This window comes from Manihot esculenta, chromosome 14 (assembly GCF_001659605.2).
Source record: "Manihot esculenta cultivar AM560-2 chromosome 14, M.esculenta_v8, whole genome shotgun sequence".
NCBI lineage: Eukaryota > Viridiplantae > Streptophyta > Magnoliopsida > Malpighiales > Euphorbiaceae > Manihot > Manihot esculenta.
In genome coordinates this window covers 11,834,166-11,853,256 of record NC_035174.2, presented here as the reverse complement: position 1 = coordinate 11,853,256, position 19,091 = coordinate 11,834,166, and the positions used below count along the sequence as shown (strand labels likewise).

The 19,091-nt window shown below is 30.2% G+C and overlaps 6 protein-coding genes across 8 annotated transcripts in view; 2 read left to right on the top strand and 4 right to left on the bottom strand.

The window, feature by feature from the left end:
- LOC110600225 (probable LRR receptor-like serine/threonine-protein kinase At4g36180) lies at window positions 1-4,314 on the bottom strand (the record flags this gene model as incomplete). The annotated part of the gene is made up of 8 exons (XM_043950699.1): window positions 3,909-4,314; window positions 3,616-3,738; window positions 3,424-3,498; window positions 3,185-3,340; window positions 1,274-1,420; window positions 963-1,181; window positions 464-590; window positions 1-307 (listed from the first exon to the last, which is right to left on the bottom strand). Coding segments are annotated over exons 1-8 (1,560 nt in total), but the record flags the coding sequence as incomplete, so codon positions are not given.
- The window catches only part of LOC110608075 (ubiquitin-like domain-containing protein CIP73), a 99,863-nt gene that overhangs the window by 65,641 nt on the left and 15,131 nt on the right, over window positions 1-19,091 (bottom strand). The gene's annotated exons all lie outside the window — the stretch shown is intronic.
- On the top strand, window positions 4,399-6,889 carry LOC122721786. Its single transcript, XM_043950698.1, has 4 exons — window positions 4,399-4,410; window positions 5,143-6,045; window positions 6,199-6,746; window positions 6,886-6,889. Exons 1-4 carry the CDS (start codon window positions 4,399-4,401, stop codon window positions 6,887-6,889), a joined length of 1,467 nt encoding a protein of 488 aa, XP_043806633.1.
- Window positions 7,282-9,495, top strand: LOC122721785. Its single transcript, XM_043950697.1, has 3 exons — window positions 7,282-7,537; window positions 7,640-8,519; window positions 9,390-9,495. The coding sequence occupies exons 1-3, from the start codon at window positions 7,282-7,284 to the stop codon at window positions 9,493-9,495; spliced, it is 1,242 nt and encodes a 413-aa protein (XP_043806632.1).
- On the bottom strand, window positions 12,106-15,221 carry LOC122721784 (receptor-like protein 13). Its single transcript, XM_043950696.1, has 4 exons — window positions 15,119-15,221; window positions 14,885-15,031; window positions 14,555-14,701; window positions 12,106-14,462 (listed from the first exon to the last, which is right to left on the bottom strand). Exons 1-4 carry the CDS (start codon window positions 15,219-15,221, stop codon window positions 12,106-12,108), a joined length of 2,754 nt encoding a protein of 917 aa, XP_043806631.1.
- On the bottom strand, window positions 15,792-17,123 carry LOC122721783 (receptor-like protein 9a). The gene is made up of 3 exons (XM_043950695.1): window positions 16,709-17,123; window positions 15,978-16,133; window positions 15,792-15,877 (listed from the first exon to the last, which is right to left on the bottom strand). The coding sequence occupies exons 1-3, from the start codon at window positions 17,103-17,105 to the stop codon at window positions 15,792-15,794; spliced, it is 639 nt and encodes a 212-aa protein (XP_043806630.1). The 5' UTR covers window positions 17,106-17,123.

Genomic DNA, 19,091 nt, shown 5'->3' with positions numbered 1-19,091 from the left:
ATTTCCAATCCATGATGGAATGCTTCCAGTCATATGATTATGGCCCATATCTAACACAATTAACTCAGAGGAACCATAAAATGCATCCTCCAATGACCCTTGTAGCCCATTTCTAGACAAATAAATCTCTTGTATATTTGAAGGGCAAAAGTTAGATGGTAGACTTCCTGAGATATTATTCATTGAAAGATCCAAAACGCGAAGAAAGTGCATGTTCCCCAGCCACCTTGGGATCCTACCATATAAGTTGTTATGACTAAGATCCAAAACTTCTATAAAAGAGTTGTTAGACAAGCTATGTGGAATGCTGCCAGTAAATTGATTGCCATCCAATTGTAACTCATACAGAAACCTTAAGTAAGAGGTTTCAGAAAATATTTGGCCTTGCAAACTGTTGTTTGAAAGTATGAGTTTATACAATGAGACACAACCAATGGTTAAGTCCTCTGGTATACGACCTGACAATCTATTGTTGGATAAGTCTAAATATTCCAACAAGCTCATATTTCCAAGTGAAGAAGGAATACTACCACTGAAACCATTTCCCGACATTTTTAGATATGACAATTTTGGCAGATATGTTCCTATCTCTGGTGTGATGAAGCCTTGGAAGAAATTGTTTGAGATATCCAACCATGACAAATTCATATGAGAATATTGAAGCGGCAATTGGAGAGGTCCTGAGAGAGAGTTGTTGATTAAGTCTAGATTTTCCAATTTAGTGTTATTTTGTAACAACCAATATGGAAACCCTTCACTCATTTGAATGTGCGACAGATCAACAAATTTTAGGTCGTGCTGATGATAGAGAAATTTGGGGAATGCTCCGCCATATCCACTACTAGATAATATAAGCCTCTCCAACTGAAATCTTGGGTTCAAGTACTGATCATCTGTTTCTGCAAATATTTTATTACCCCAACTTTCCATGTACTTGAGTTTTGAATGGTTGAAAAATGGACTTAATGAGATTGGGATTTGAAAAAAATTATTTGAAACTGATAGATCTTCAAGATTTGTTAAACCTCTAAATGGAGATAAAGAGATGTTTCCAATGAAGTGATTGAAAGAGAGGTCTAATTGTCGAAGAGAAGTCAAATTTGCTAGACACAAAGGTAAGTTACCACTGAAATTATTGTAGCTAATGTCTAACATTTGGAGATGCTTCAATTTGCAAATACCTGAAAATTATTAATTTTACAAATTATTTTAGCTAAAGTTTGTGATTAAAATGAAAGAGATCTCAAATAGGAAAAAACTGCATTCGTTTTACCTAGGTTCACAGGTAAGATGCCACTAAGTCCATAGTACCGCATTGATAATGTTTCAAGGGAAGAAAGTGCTTCAAGACTTTGGAAGAAGTTTCCATCCACAAAAGAGTCATCTAGATATAACTCTTTTAAATTGGTGAGATTAGAGCCTGTTTAAGAAGGATAAATAAATTTAATTAATTTTTTAATGAATGAAAAGTAGTAATTATAAGCATAACTACAAAAAATACCAACCTTTGAGAAAATTTTGTCCCTTTTAAATCACTCCCGATCATATGTAGGATCTTGAGATTGGTGGATACTCCCAATGATAATGTTGCCCCTTCAAAGATACTACCACTTAGATCCAAGAACTCTAGGTGGGCCAATGCTCCCAATGACTCAAATAGCATGCTGCTTCCGTTTATGGTGATTATATCACGTAGATAAAGCGCTCTTAAATTTCTCAAGCTTCTTATTCCTACAAATAACAAAACAGTGAAAAATAATATAAATTTCACTAAATATATTCAATATTTATTAATGATTTTTTTTCAATATTCGAGTGGTTCAATTATTATTATTTCCAAATCTAGTGATTCATTATGGTCTAATTTTAAAATAAATTTTAAAAATTAACAGAACAATAATATAAAACATAAAAATAATTGCTTAAGAAAGTATAATATAAAACATAAAAATAATAATATTAACTAATCATCTCCTATTTTATTCTCTAATTCATCCATTAAAATTTACCAATTTCAATTTTTTTCTAAGCCTAATAGTTTAATGAAAGTCACTAATTAAATAATTTAAACATTATTCATAGTACTCTTTTTCTTTTTTCAATTTAAAATTTAAAATTTGAATAATTTAATATATAATTTTAATCACATAAATAAATATAACAATCATCTTTTAACAATTCAATGTGATTATATAGAAATAAATTAAATAATAAATAAATAATTTACTCTATAAATATTTTAAAAATAAAAAACATAATATACTTAAAGTTAAAAACTCAAATATTGATAAAGAATAGTGAAGTTGTTGTAAAAATAATATTTCGGGTAGTAATTTTATTTATAAAAAAATTATTATCAAATTTTAAAATTTTTATAAAATTTAGTTTGTCTCAATATAAAAATCACTCATTATCACCGTATACTTTAATTTTCTTTTTAATCAATTGTTTTGTTACTTTAATTAGAATAATTTTAAAAGATAATATTATTAAATTAAAATGTATTGATATGAAAAATTGTATTTAAATATGACATTATAATTACAATATTAAAATAATGTAATAAAACACTATGCATAAAAAGTAAAAAATTAGCTCTAAAATTTCGTCATGATTAGTAATTTAATTATTAGTATTTTAGATAATAATAATTTATTTTATTAATTACTATGAAAAATTCAAAAAAATTGAGAGCAACATTATAAAAATACATAATTTGTGTGTTTTAATTTCTATAATATCTTAAATGAACAAGTATTATGCTTAATATTCAATAAATAGCACTACTTTGGCTTATGAAAGTTTTGGTTTTAAATTGAAAAAAAAAATTGTAATTTATTTGTGGCTCAAATATCTGCCTATCTAGGGCTGATTTAGATAATTCAATATGTTTTAAGTATTATTACACTTCTAACTAAAATATCAGTTCTATTTCAAAAAAAAAAACTAAAATATCAGTTTTAAATTTCTTTATTTAAAGTGATAAAAAACCTTAAAAATTAGATGTAATTAATACCTTTTGAACCAATAAATTTTGTAATGTTGTTTTTGCCCAAATCCAACTCCTCCAGATTACTCATGGTATCCAATTCTGATTAATAAAAAAAAATACATAATTAAAACAATAATTATAAATATGAATAATTCAATCAATTAAACTAAGAAAGAGAAAAGAGTTTCTAACCTTTTAAATCAAAAGGTCCTTTCAATTGATTATGATATATTCGTAGAATTTTAAGAGATGAGAGACCTCTAAGAGATGATAAAACGTCACTTTCAATGTAATTTTCACTCATGTCTAGAAGTTGTAAATTGCTCATATTTAATAATTCTTCATCACCTGCACATGTATAAAAACTCTTTATACATTAATTTTTTTATTTTACTTATTAAAAAAAATAAAATAAAATATTGTATACATACCATTAAAAGACTTAAAACCTTCAATTTCGTTGTTCCATATGCTCAAATTTTTTAAATTTGTCAACCTGTTCAATTCTACACTCACAAATAACTAATTAAGAATATACAATGGTATGAGATAACATATAAAGATGGAGAAAATTAGTTATGTATGCTCACCTTCAATATTAATTCTTCCTTTCATGTGATTACCATCTAGATATAAATATTTCAAAGATAAGAGATGAGTTAGAGATGATAAAATATCAGTGTTGAAGTTATTATAACCTAAATTAAGAAACTCCAAATTCTCAAGTGACGATAATCTTTGAAAACCTGCATATATAAAAATCAATTATAATTATATATAAATAAAAAGAAAGAAAACATATATAATAGATATGAAATGCAACTTGATGGATTTCCAAATACTCATTTAATTTGAATTATCATATCTAATGCAATGCAATTATAATTATCGTAACGAAAGATATAAACATACAAACCTTCATTCTTAAGACAACCTGCAATATGATTATGGTTTAAGTTTATATGGTTGAGGTATTGGAAAGGAAGAAACAAAGAGGCATTTAGATACCACATTTTTGCAGAAAAATATCTTATACCCTCAAGATTGAGTTGGGTAATACGTCCTGTGGTGGCACTGCACCTCACTCTTCTCCAATTACAGCACTTGATAACATCAATTTCCGGAGAAAATGTAGAATAATCATAAAGGAATGAAAGTGGACCATAGTAAAAATCGTCTTGAAGAGAATAATTAAAATGAGACTGAAGTTGCAAGAGAGCAATTTTTTCAGTCTCCCAACAATCATCAGAGCACCAAATCCCTTGTAGTAATAAAACCATTATCATTGCTAATACCATACTGCACACCTTCATCACCTCCATTTTTAATGTTGCTAGCTAGTTGATAGTATCACTTGCTCTTAATGCACAAGTTTTGGCCTATTATATATAGGGCAAGGATCCAACATGGCATTGCATGTTTTGTAATTCAATTAAATCATTGTGAAAAAAAAATATATTTTTCAATTATATAAAATTATATATAGTCTCCCTCCATTATTGATCTTAATTTAACATTTTAAAGGAGACCTAGACTTTAATTGATTCAATTATATAAAATTATAGTATGATGTTGTGAATTATTATTATTATTATTATTATTGGGCGTGTAATTTGGTTTTAAAGCTGTCATTTTGTACCAAAAGGTCCAAGTCTTCCTCTTCTTCCACCTCTATATTCATTAACAAATCCCATTATTTTCCACAAGAAAGCAACGTTTTTTCTTTTACGTTATTTTCTAATTATCTGGGAAAACTGTTGTCATTTTTCTTTGTTTTTTTATGAGGGACTTTGACTTCAAGTCAACTCCTTCATCATATCTTAATAAAAACTTCACATAGGTTGAAATAATTTGCGCAAAAAAACTGAAAACGAAAAATGTATAGTTATTCACTAAATCTATTATCTACCTTTAAAAAAAAGAATTTGACGATCCTGTTTTAATTTTTTATTAATATAAATAAAAGGTACAGATTAGCTCTTTGTTAGAGATCTGATGAAGAATCCGTAATACATTTAGAGACAATCCTTCTATACACTAAAGTGGTTATACCATATCACCTTATACATTTATTTAAGGCTAAATAATTTTAATTTAAATTTTTTTACCAATTAAATCTTTTATTGTTATTCAAAAGATCAAATAAACAGTGGGTGTGTTTGGGTGACTTCAATGATATTCTTTCTCCATCTGAGAAGCGAGGTGGTCGACCCCAACCTCCACGCTTGATCAATGGGTTTCGAAAGGCTCTTTGTGATTCTGGTCTTATGGAATTTCCTATGACAGGATACCCGTTCACGTGGGAGCATAGCAGAAACAGTGGTAGTTGGGTGGAATCTAAGTTGGATCGTGTTCTTACTAATGCTCAATGGCGTGCCAGGTTCTCTAATTCTTCAGCTGAAGTGATGGGTTTCTCTACATCTGACCATCTACCTATCCTGCTTGTAGTTAAATGCTTTGTGGAACAGCGTCATGCTCACCGGTTTCGTTTTGAGAATACGTGGCTACGTGAGACTGGTTGCCGGAATCTTATTTTTGATATTTGGCAGTCTTCTTCTAACATGGATGCTACGGGTAAGCTTGAGGCTTGTCGTTCTGCTCTCAAATCTTGGGGTATAAATCTTCGTCTTAAGCACAAAGTGGAGATGGATGAGTGCCTTGCTATCATGTCCCGTTTACGTGGCTCTCGCCTACAGGAACATATAACTGAGTTTTTACGAGCTAAAGTCCGCTTCTTTCACCTCCTAAATCTCCATGAGATCTTCTGGAAGCAGCGGGCCAAGCAATTTTGGCTTAAGGAGGGTGATGCTAATACTCGTTTTTTCCACCAGTCTGCCAGTGCTCGAAAAAGGAAAAACACGATTGTCAAACTGCTGGATGATTCAAATGTATGGCGGGACAGGAATTCGGGGTTGGAGGGTGTGATGACTGATTACTTTATGACTCTTTTTACTTCCCACAGTTGTAATTCTGAACATGTTTTGCAGTGTGTCCCGACGTTGGTATCACAGGATCATAATGCTTCTCTCTTAGCGCCATACAATTGTGATGAGGTAAGGTCTGCAGCCTTTTCCATGAAAATTGATAAATCTCCTGGGCTAGATGGTTTCAATCCTGGTTTTTTCCAGCAGTATTGAGATATTATAGGAGATGATGTATCTAGTTTTTGCATTGAGTGTCTGCATTCCGGGTCTATTCCTCTGAAGTTGAATGAGACGGCTTTAGTTTTGATTCCAAAGAAGTTTGTGCCTGAGCGAATGAGCGACTTGCGTCCTATAGCCCTCTGCAATGTGGTCTATAAGATCATCACTAAGATGATAGTTAATCGGCTTAAGTCCCTTCTGCCCACCATCATCTCGGAGAGTCAGAGTGCTTTTATTGCTGGTCGAAGTATTCAGGATAATATAATCTTAGCTTTTGAGGCCTTGCATGGTTTTAAAGTGCATCAAAGGAAAAAAGAGTTTTCTGGGGCCCTCAAAATGGATATCAGCAAGGCCTATGATAGACTTGAGTGGGGTTTCATTCGGGATATTCTTCTTCGGCTGGGTTTTGCGCAACAATGGGTTGCTTTGCTGTTCTCTTATATTTCCATTGTTCGTTATTGGATCCTGCATGATAGCAAGGAGTTAGGCCCTATTGTCCCTACAAGGGGATTGAGGCAAGGAGACCCCTTATCACCGTACTTGTTTATTCTTTGTGCTGAGGGGCTTTCCCGTCTCCTGCAAAATTGTATAAGCAGTGGAAGCCTTCATGGGTATAGGGTTTCTCGGGGTGGCCCGCAGATTTCTCACCTTTTTTTCACAGATGATAGCTTGATCTTCTTCCGAGCAAGTGTTCAGGAGGCTTTGGAACTCAAGCGTATCCTTCGCATGTATGAAAATGCATCTGGACAGGTGATAAACCTTCAGAAATCATCTATCTCCTTTAGTAGGTACACTCCTGTGGCTCTTCGGGACTCTGTATGTTCAGTACTTCAGGTTGAGGAGAAACCAGATTTTGGAAATTATTTAGGACTTCCTTCTCATGTTGGGAATAATAAGAGGGAAGTGTTCAGTTTTGTTAAGGATAGATTGTGGAAAAGGCTGAATTCTTGGAAGCATCGGGCACTGTCTCAAGCAGGTAAGGAGGTTCTCTTGAAAACAGTCCTCCAAGCTTTGCCAAACTATGTGATGAGCTTATTTTTACTTCCTCGGACTCTTTGTGATGAACTGCAACGCATGATGACTAGATATTGGTGGAGTAAGGGGGCGGATCAAAATCGGGGTATTCATTGGCTGGGTTGGAACAGAATGGCAAAGCACAAATCTGATGGCGGGCTAGGTTTCAAAATTCTTCATAAGTTTAACTTGGCCATGCTTGGGAAGCAGGGCTGGCACATTATCAACAGGCCTCAGTCCTTAGTGGCTCGTGTCCTTAAGGCCCGCTATTTTTCGACACAATCTTTCTTTGAAGCTCCTTTGGGAAGTAACCCTAGTTTTTTGTGGCGTAGCATATGGGAAACTCGGGGTCTAATTCGAGCTGGGGCTTACTGGAGGATTGGGAATGGTCAGTCAGTTTCAGTCTGGGGGCAACCCTAGTTGAGAGAGCTGCCTGAGTCCCTAGTTTCCACAACCCCTCCTTTGAACTGTGCTAGAGTTGTTGTTTCAGATCTCATAATTAACCACAGATGGAACGAGAGTTTAATTGCACAGATGTTCAACGAAAGAGATAGAAGTTGTATTTTGAACATCCCTCTTAGTCTTTCATCATGTTCTGATACATGGTGCTGGAAATTCGAGTCCAAAGGTCACTATTCGGTTAAGAGTGCATATAGGTTCATGGTTGATGGCTTTCAACATAGGGAAGGGAGCGAGATATGGAAAAGGTTCTGGAAAGCTAAAGTTCCCCCAAAAGTGCTCAATTTCTGCTGGCGGGCTCTAGTTAATGTTGTCCCTTGCCTCTCGTCACTTCAGTCCAAGAGAGTCCCAGTTGATCCTTCATGCCCGTTGTGTCATGTAGCCCCTGAGAATGTCTTGCATATTCTGATTCAGTGCCCTTTTGCCCGCAGCTGCTGGTTAAGCTCGCCGTTGGGTTGGCCTGCGCCTTCTGCATCTTCTTTAAATGAGTGGTTTTCTTTAGCTTTCTCTTCTGCTTCTGTGGAAAATGCCTCCCTTATGCTAATGATCTTATGGGCTTTGTGGCAAAATAGGAACAATGTTGTATGGAAGGGCCAGGGTCAGACTGCGAGTGGTGTGTTCTTCATGGCTCTGAATTTTTTGCAGCAATGGAAAGCAGCCCGGGTCGTGTCCTCAGTAAGCACCATTGTCGACCCGACTCGCCCGATCTGGTCTCCTCCGCCGCACGGTTGGATCAAGGCGAACATTGACGCCTCTTTAAGCTTGCAACGAGGTTCGGTAGGTTTCGGTTGTGTAATCCGGAAGGATGATGGGAGTTTTGTGGCTGCTAGAGCAGGCTCTTTTTATAGCCAGATGGATACAAAGTGTGCTGAAGTTATAGCATTCCGGGAAGCATTAAGCTGGATTAAAGAGTGTGGATGGGATCGAGTTCTTTTCGAATTAGATGCTCAGGTACTTGTGATGTCAGTTAATTGTGTTTTGTTAGATGATTTATCGTCTTTTGGCCTTTTGGTTCAAGATTGTAAACTGCTTCTATCTAGTTATGAGGAAGCAAAGTGTGTTTTTGTTCATAGATCTGCGAATGATGTCGCTTATGTTCTAGCAACATCGGCTCATTCTGAGTCAGGTCAAGGAGTTTGGATTGATATCCCTCCTCCTCATATTGTTTCTTTGTTTTCTTTGAATTAATGAAGTTTTCTTGTTATTTCAAAAAAAAAAAAAATCAAATAAACCATCATTTAATATAATATTCTTTGTTATAATAAAAAATATTTTTTATATGATAAAATTTCATTTTTTAATTTTAAAAAATATTTATTATATCTCTATATATTTTTAAAATTTTTATATTAATTAAAATATTAAATTTTTGATATTTTAAATTATAAAAAATAATATTTTATTATTAAAAAAATAATTTTATATTATGTTAGGACTTATTTATTCCTTAAAAAAAAACAGGGACTTAATTAACTCAAAATTTTACCCTTAAATAAAAAAAATATGAATTTAATTAGATTTACCTCTATAAAATTATTTACATGATATAACAAGCTAATAAAAAATAAACAATTATATAAGTATAACTTAGTAATGAATAAATGAACCTTAAAAATATAGTAATGAACGAGTAATTTTTTTTTACATAAAAAAAAACTATTTTTTGTATAAATAAAAGAAATAATTATTTTTTATTAATTTATTATATTGTATGGACAATTTTATATAATACAACCGGTTTCATTATATAATTTCCTCTGAGTAAGTTTGTTCCATAGCAGTATGGGAATCACAACCATCGTCTCTGTAATTGTCCCTATAACCATCGACTCTGATGCCTCTTGTGGTGATCAAAGAGTCCAATATTGCTTGGAGATCCTTTCTTGATGGACTTGTAAACAGGTACACACAACACATGTAAGGACTTTATATCATTTTTAGTCCAAAACTTTAAGGCAATTGGTTTATGTGTCATCCCACTCATGTATCTTTCAGTCATCTAATCTCTTTTTACTGACAATGCTAACAGAAATAAATTCAATTAAATTTCTGAATTTTTACTCAAATGTTAAATAACTAAAATTTATTTATTTTTTAATTAAATAAATTCTCTAAATTTACCTTTAAAACTAAATAAGTCATGACTTAATATATATTATTTTTTTAATTTGAAATATTACAAATTTTTAGTATTTTAGTCCGTATAAAAATTTTAAAAAAATATATAGAAATAGTAAATACTTTTAAAATTATAAAAAAATTATTATTTAAAAATTATTTATTTGATTAGGAGTTATTTGGAGCAGATTTATTTAATAAAAAAAATTCAATCGAATTTATTTGACCATTAAATAAGAGTATAAATATTTAATTAGACTTATTTTTAAATTCTAATAATTAAATATTTCTAATATTTTTGAACTGACTTAAACTTAATTTGCTCTAGACTCATCTTATAAATTTTAACTAATTATCACTCTACCGATTATTTAAAAAACAAAAATTTTAAATTGTATGAGATACATGAAAATATTTAACATATAATTATATATTATTAAATATAATAAAGAAATTACATTCGCAAGTTTAATTTGCTTGCGAGTCCATTTGAATTTAACTTCTATTATACATTCCCAATTATGGATTTAAGAAAAAATATATATCAAAGAAATTAATAGAGCTTATGCGCCGAGGAACAGCCAAAGATATCAAATCAACTTTCAATGTTATAAAAAAATTGATTAGAGCTTAAAGGAAAAACAACACTTAGATAGCAAAACGAAGCCTCTCGCTCCACTTTTGCGCATTCCGCTTTCGGAATGAGGAGGAAGAATCAGTCTGGGTCTAACTTTAGTCGACGACCACCAGCGACTGGGAAGATGGTGGAAGACGTGGTGAAGGACAAAACAAATGGCAGTCTTGAGGGCGAAGGTGTGGTTGAATAGAGGACAGAACATATGCGAAATGGGTCTGTTGAAGCTGCGACGCAAAAGGAGCTTCGACCGGAGGAACCAAATCGCCGACCAATGGAAACAGAGAGATGAACGATGGAACCAAATGGCATCAATGGGAGGAGGGAGAGACAACGGTCATGCAAGGAAGAGAAGGTGACCCAAGGAGGAAATCTTGGGTAGAAATGGTGAGCAATCGATCTAAGAAACTTTGAATCCGAATTTAAGTATGTTCCACCGGTAAGAAAGCAGTAAAAGTCCATAATGCTGAGTTGAAATAGGAGGAAGAAAAATGGAGGAATGCACTTATTGGAAGTATTATTAGGGCTGCCCCTAGATTTATTAAGAAAAATGTTTAAATGTAATTGTTAAAGCTAGTGAAATTTAAAGTTTTTTTAATAATTAGTGCGGATTCAAATAATTGTAAAATATAAATATTAATTTTAACACATTAATTAAGCGGTAAAGTACGAATAAATTCAATGGTTTAATTTAGAATATATTAGTAAATTTTACTATATTTAATTTTATTCCTACCTATTTTAAGAATTAATCAATCTTCTGCACTTAATTTGTACTTATTAGTTTTAAAAGAATATTATTCCATTTTTATTTGTATAATTACAATTTTTTTAAGTAAGAAAAAATATATTAGTAGATTTTTTTATTTTATATTTTTTTAAAAAAATTAATTCTTAAAAATATATATTTGATAATTCTAAAATAGTGATATATAATTATGACTAGTATTTAAATATTAAAATAATTAACATATAGTTTTATTAAAATATTTCTTATCAGTTTATTATATATTATATTTGTGAAAATGAAATACGCTATGAAAATAGCAATGATTTAGAATTGTTTTTAGCAGTTTCAAATTTCAACTCCAATAAGTATCAATTATATATATAAAAAAAATAATGCAAATAAAATATCTTAATTTTTTTTATCCTAATTAAGTTTGTTGGTATAAATATGAAATTTTATTTTGTGAATTAAGTAATAAAATATACTTGCTCTCCTACGTGAGATTTTTATTTATTTCCACATTAATGAATTTTATTTATTTCTAAATAAATACAAAAAAAATATTATATTTTAAACTCCATATGAGATTATTGATATTAATTTATTTTGAATACAATTTTAAATTTAATTATTTTATTCGTATCGAAATTAAGAATTTTATAAAAATTTAATTTGATTAATTTTTTTTAATAATTATATTATTTGAAATGAAAAAATTTAATATTTTTAAATTTAAAAAATTTTTATTTAAAAATATGAAATTATTGTATAATTTTATAAAGATTTATGTGAATAATGGAGATATTAACAATGTTTTGAATAATTTTTCTTAGTCTCTCATCCATGAAGAAGCGAATCACAACTTAACATGTAATATTAACAACGTCCAGCAATTATATTTCAAACAAAAATTAGCTTAGATCAATTACAAAAGACAGAAATCAAGAACAAAATGCAATTAATTGAACATTGGAAAACACAGATGGTCAAGCATTGAACTTGTCAAGCCTCAATTCTATGAAAGTCCAAATTTGGATAATAGAGGAATATTGTCCACCAGAAAATAGTAGCAATTGGTAAGGCTCGTTTCTATGAAGTAAAACCATCTTCGTCGCCAGTATGGGTTTATGTATAGAACTGCTGCTATTGCCAGCAACACCATGATGTACGACACCACAAAGCTCACATAGAAAACACCCATATCCATGAAGCCGTTATCTTCTTTTTCTTCTGTTGGAGTTACTGGTGGTGATGGAGATGTGTTGTTGCAACTCTTCGGCAGTGGCAGTCCACACAACAAAGGATTTCCCTCGTAGCTACTCTGGTCAAATGTTGCAAATTGTGCAACCCTCTCAGGTGTTTTGCTAGATAGATTGTTGTGTGCTACATTGAATACAGCTAGAGAATATAGCTGAGTAAGTTGAGGAGGAATTTTCCCTTCCAAATTGTTATATGAAAGATCCAAGCTCTCAATTTGCCTTAGGTTTGAAAATGTGGGTGGGATTGCTCCAATCAACTTGTTGTGGGAAAGATTTAATACCTTGATCATGTTGAGATTTCCTAATTCAGGAGGAATCTCACCAGCCAAATTGTTACAAGAGAGATCAATTCCAGAGAAATAGTGAAGGATGCTTGGTTGGTAAAAATAAGAAGAGTTCTTGGTTGTAAACTCTACAGGCTGTTCGGGTTGTATGTCAGGAGAATAAGCAATACTTGGAGCTAAAGCAGTGGTAGGAGGATCGAGTAAAGCTTCTTGTTGCCTATACCAATAATTACTGCTGCATCTTAGGCAATGAGGAATATGACCAGAAAGATTGTTATAAGAAAGATCAATCAAGCTTAACTTATCCAACTTGCATAGCTGAATTGGGATTTCACCTTCAAAATGATTATGACTCAAGAGAATATAGCCCAATGGAATCTCTCCAATCCATTTTGGTATCCTTCCTATCAAATTATTATGGCTAAGATCTAACACCACCAATGAAGGGCAATTATAGAATGAATCCTTTAACAATCCTTGCAGCATATTTTTAGACAAATGGACTTCTGTTAAATCTATTGGACAGAAATTGGATGGTAAATTGCCAGAAATACGGTTCTGTGAAAGATCCAAAATTTGAAGAGAAGACATATTCCTGATCCAATTCGGAATCTTACCAGATAGATGATTGTAACTGATGTCCATTATTCTCAAATTGTGGCATGATGAAATGCTTCCAGTCATATGATTATGGTCCGAATCTAACACATTTAGCTCATAGCAACCATAAAATGCGTCCTCCAAAGATCCTTGTAGCCCATTTCTAGACAAATAAATTTCTTGTATATTTGAAGAGAACAAGTTAGATGGTAGACTTCCAGAGATATTATTCATTGAAAGATCCAAAACGCGAAGAAAGTACATGTTCCCCAGCCACCTTGGGATCCTACCATATAAGTTGTTATGTCTAAGATCCAACACTTGTAAAAAGGAGCTGTTAGACAAGCTATGTGGAATGCTGCCAGTGAATTGATTGCCATCCAATTGTAACTCATACAGAAACCTTAAGTTAGAGATTTCAGAAAATATTTGGCCTTGCAAACTGTTGTTTGAAAGTATGAGTTCTCGCAATGAGACACAACCAATGGTTAAGTCCTCTGGTATAGTACCTGACAATCTATTGTTGGATAAGTCTAAATATCTCAACAAGCTCATATTTCCAAACGAAGAAGGAATGCTACCACTGAAACCATTTCCCAACATGTTTAAATGTGACAATTTTGGCAGATATGTTCCTATCTCTGGTGTGATGTAGCCTTGAAAGAAATTGTCTGAGATATCCAACAATGACAAATTCATATGGGAATGAATTGGTAATTTCAAAGGCCCTGATAAAGAATTGTTGATTAAGTAAAGTTGTTCCAATTTTGTGTTATTCTGCAACAACCAAGATGGAAACCCTTCTCTCATTTGATTGTGTGATAGATCAACAAATTGTAGGTTATGCTGGTGATAAAGGAATTTGGGGAATGCTCCACAATATCCACCACCAGATAATACAAGCCTCTCCAATTGAAATCTTGAGTTCAAGTACTGACCATCTGTTTCTGCAAATATTTTGTTACCCCTACTTTCCATGTACTTGAGTTTTGAATGGTTGAAAAATGGACTTAATGAGATTGGGATTTGAAAAAGATTGCCTGAAACCGATAGATATTCGAGATTTGTTAAACCCTCAAGTGGAGACGAAGAGATGTTTCCAATGAAATGATTGAAAGAGAGGTGTAATTGTTGAAGAGAAGTCAAATTTGCTAGACACAGAGGTAAGTTACCACTGAGATCGTTGTAGCTAATGTCTAGTATTTGGAGATGCTTCAATTTGCAAATACCTGAAAATTATTGATTTTATAATTTATTTTAGCTAAAGTTTGTGATTAAAATGAAAGAGATTTCAAATAGGAAGAAACTGCATTCGTTTTACCTTGGTTCATAGTTATGATACCACTAAATCCACAGCCCTGCATTGACAATGTTTCGAGAGAAGAAAGTGCTTTAAGATACTGGAGTAAGTTTTCATCCACCGAAGAGTAGTCTAGATATAACTCTCTCAAATTGGTGAGATTAGAATCTGTTTAAAAAGAATGAATAAATATTAATTAATTTTTAATGAATGAAGAGTAGTAAGTATAAGCATAACTACAAATAGGAAGAAACTACATTCGTTTCTTGGTTCATTGGTATGATGCCACATTTGTTTGAAACTATAAGCATAAAAGAGATCTCAAATAGGAAGAAACTATATTTGTTTTACCTTGGTTCACAGGTATGATGCCACTAAATCCACAGTTTCGCATTGATAATATTTTAAGTGAAGGAAGTACTTCAAGACTTTGGAGGAAGTTTCTACCCACAGAAGAACCATCTAGATATAACTCTCTCAAATTGATGAGATTAGAATCTGTTTAAAAAGAATGAATAAATATTAATTAATTTTTAATAAATGAAGAGTAGTAAGTATAAGTATAACTACAAAAAAAAAACCAACATTGAGCAAATCTTGTCCCTTTTAAATCACTTCCGCTCATATATAGGATTTCGAGATTGGTGAATGCTCCCAATGATTGTAACAGCATGCTGCTTCCTTTCATAGTGACTAGATAAAGGGCTCTCAAATTTTTCATTCCTACAAGTGAAAATAGAGTTAAAAATATAATAAAATTTTCACTACATATATTCAATATTCATTTATGATTCTTTTTTTAAAAAATAATTCAATATTCTAGTGCTTTAATAATAATAATAATAATAATTATTATTATTATTATTTCCAAATCTAAGTGGTCTAGATTTAAAACAAATTTTAAAAATTAAAAGAATAATAATGTGGAAAATACACACACTAGCCCTACATTAAATACGTAAGTAATGTTCAATTCATCATTTTTATACAGCTAATAAATATATCTATTTATGAATATAATAGATTTATTATGAAAATAATTGCTTAAAAAAGTATAATATAAAACATAAAAATAATAATCCATTAAATTTTACTAATTTTAATTTTTTTTTTCTAAGCAGTTTATAAAATTTATTAAATAATTTAAACGCTCTTTTCCTTTTCAAATTTAAAGTTTAAAATTTAAATCATTTAATATATAATTTTAATCAGTTTCAAATTTTTTTATTTAAAATAACAAAAAGTGTTAAGTAATAAACTAATTAATACCTCTTGAACCGATAAATTTTGTAATGTTGTTTCCATCCAAACTCAGCTCCTTCAAATTACTCATGGTATCCAATTCTGATTAGTAAGAAATAACACATAATTAAAACAATAATTATAAATATGAACAATTCAATCAATTAATATTTTAATGAGAAAGAGAAAAAAAAAATTTAACCTTTTAAATCAAAAGGTCCTTTCAATTGATTATAACTCATCCACAGAGTTTTAAGAGATGAGAGACTCTTGAGAGATGATAAAACATCATTTTCAAGGTAATTCATACTCATGTCTAGAAATTCTAGATTGCTCATATTTAATAATTCTTCACCACCTGCATATGTATAAAAACTCTTTATACAATAATTTTTTTATTTTACTTATTAAAGAAAATAAAATAAAATAAAATATTTCAGATAAATAATTATACGTACTATTGAAAGACTTAAACCCTTCAATTTTATTATACCATATACTCAAATTTTTAAATTTGTCAAGCTGTTCAATTCTACACTCACAAGCAACTAATTAAGAATATATAATGGTATGAGAAGACATATAAAAATGGAGAAAATTAATTATGTATGCTCACCTTCAATATTAATTCTTCCTTTCATGTGATTGCCATATAGATATAAATATTTCAAAGATGAGAGATGAGTTAGGGATGATAAAATATCAGTGTTGAAGTTATTAGAACCTAAATCAAGAAACTCCAAATTCTCAAGTGAGGATAACCTTTCAAAACCTGCATATATAAAAATCAATTATAATCATATATAAATAAAAATAGAGGGAAAATGTATGAAATGTAACTTGATGGATTTTCAAATACTCATTTAATTTGGATTACCATATGTAATGAGATGCAATTATAATTATGGTAATGAAAGATATAAATATACAAACCTTCATTCTTAAGACAACCTGTAATCTGATTGTAGTTTAAGTCTAAATGGTTGAGGTGTTGGAATGGAAGAAACAAAGAGGCGTTTAGATACCACATTCCTGCTGAAAAATCTCTTATACTATGAAGATTGAGTTGGATAATACGTCCTGTGGTGGCACTACACCTCACTCTTTCCCAATCACAACACTTGATAACATCAATTTTCGAAAAAGATGTGGAATAATCATAGTAAAAAGGAATATTTGGATCATGTTGAAGAGAATAATTGAGATGAGACTGAAGTTGCAAGAGAGCAATTCTGTCAGTCTCCCAACAATCAGCAGAGCACCAAATCCCTTGTAATAATAAAACCATTATCATTGCTAATACCATAAAGCACACCTTCATCACCTTCATTTTTAATATTTCTAGTTGATAGTATCACTTGCTCTTAACGCACATGGCATTGGATGTTTTGTAATTCAATTAAATCATCCCCTAAAAAATATATATTTTCCAATTAATATCATAAGTTTAGGGAGCGCGTGTCCTTCGATTTTGAAAGTCTTCCATTCATTTTCCACAAGAAAGCAACTTATCTTTTACTTTTCTTAATATAGATGTCTTTTTTATTCATTTATACTTTTTAAAAATATATAAATACAAAAAATAAGTTCATTAAATTTTGAAGGATAGACCAACTGAGCAGAGTGAATTTAAATTTGATTTATTATTATTTTTTGAGTTTGAATTAAATTAAAATTTGAATATTAATAAATTTTAATTTAATTTATTTAAAAAATTAGTCAAAACTCTTTAAATTTTTATCAAATTAAATCTCAAATAAAAATAGCATGTTAAAAAATAAATACTTTTGATTAAATATTTATCTTTATAAATTAATTTATAAACTTACTAAATAAATCTAATCTAAATTTTAACGAACCTAATATTTAGGATTTCAAATTCGATTCATGTATTAAATTTCATTTTCAAAAAAATCAAACCACACAGAATTTTTATTAATCCGAAGCTTAAATAATGCCTGATACTAATCAAACTTTTATCCATTCACTTTTTTTTTTAATAAATAATAGGTTTTTATTTAATTGGTGTAGCATCATAAGGAGTTCTATATTTTTATTTTAAATTATAATAAAACTTTTAAGTAACCAATCAAATTTAATTCTTCATTATAATTATATTTAGATAAAAAAACATTTAAAACTTTTTAATAAATAAAGGTCACTTAATGAATTAAAAACAAATAATATATATAAAATTATATATAGTCTCCCTCCATTATTGATCTTAATTTAAGATTTTAAAGGAGAACTAGACTTTAATTAATTCAATTATATAAAATTATGGTATGATGTTGTGAATTATTATTATTATAATTATTATTGACGTGGTGTAAGTTTATTGGGCGTGTAATTTGGTTTTAAAGCTGTCATTTTATACCAAAAGTCCAAGTCTTCCTCTTCTTCCACCTCTATATTCATTAACAAATAACATTATTTTCCACAAGAAAGCAACGTTTTTTCTTTTACGTTATTTTCTTATTATCTGGGAAAACTGTTGTCATTTTTCTTTGTTTTTTTTATGAGGGACTTTGACTTCAAGTCAACTCCTTCATCATCTCTTAATAAAAATTTCACATAGGTTGAAATAACTTGTACCAAAGAATTATCTACCTTTAAAAAAAAAAGATTTGACGATCCTGTTTTAATTTTTTATTAATATAAATAAAAGGTACAGATTAGTTATTTGTTAGAGATGTGATGAAAAATCCGCAATACATTTAGAGACAATCCTTCTTGCTTTATGAGAGAAGCACTCAGCTTAACATCAAATACATCTAACCTAAAAATTCTAAGACATTGAATTTATGAGAGATCTGATGGACTTGTAAAAAGGTACACACATGTAATTAAGGACTTTATATCATTTTTAGTCCAAAACTTTAAGGCAATTGGTTTATGTGTCATCCCACTCATGTATCTTTCAGTCATCTAATCTCTTTTTACTGGGAATGCTAACAGAAATAAATTCAATTAAATTTCTGTATTTTTATTCAAATGTTAAATAAGTAAAATTTAATTTTTTTCAATCAAATAAACTTTCTAAATTTTACTTTTAAGACTAAATAAATTATGACTTAATATATATTATTTTTTTAATTTGAAATATCACAAATTTTTAGTATTTTAGTCTGCATAAAATTTTAAAAAATATATAGAAATAGTAAATAATTTTAAAATTATAAAAATAAAATTTTATTATTTAAAAAGTATTTATTTTATTAGGAGTTATTTGGAGCTAAAGATAAAGTTTAAGAATTTATTTAATAAAAAAGAATTGAACTGACCTTATTTGACCATTGACAAAAAAATATAGAGA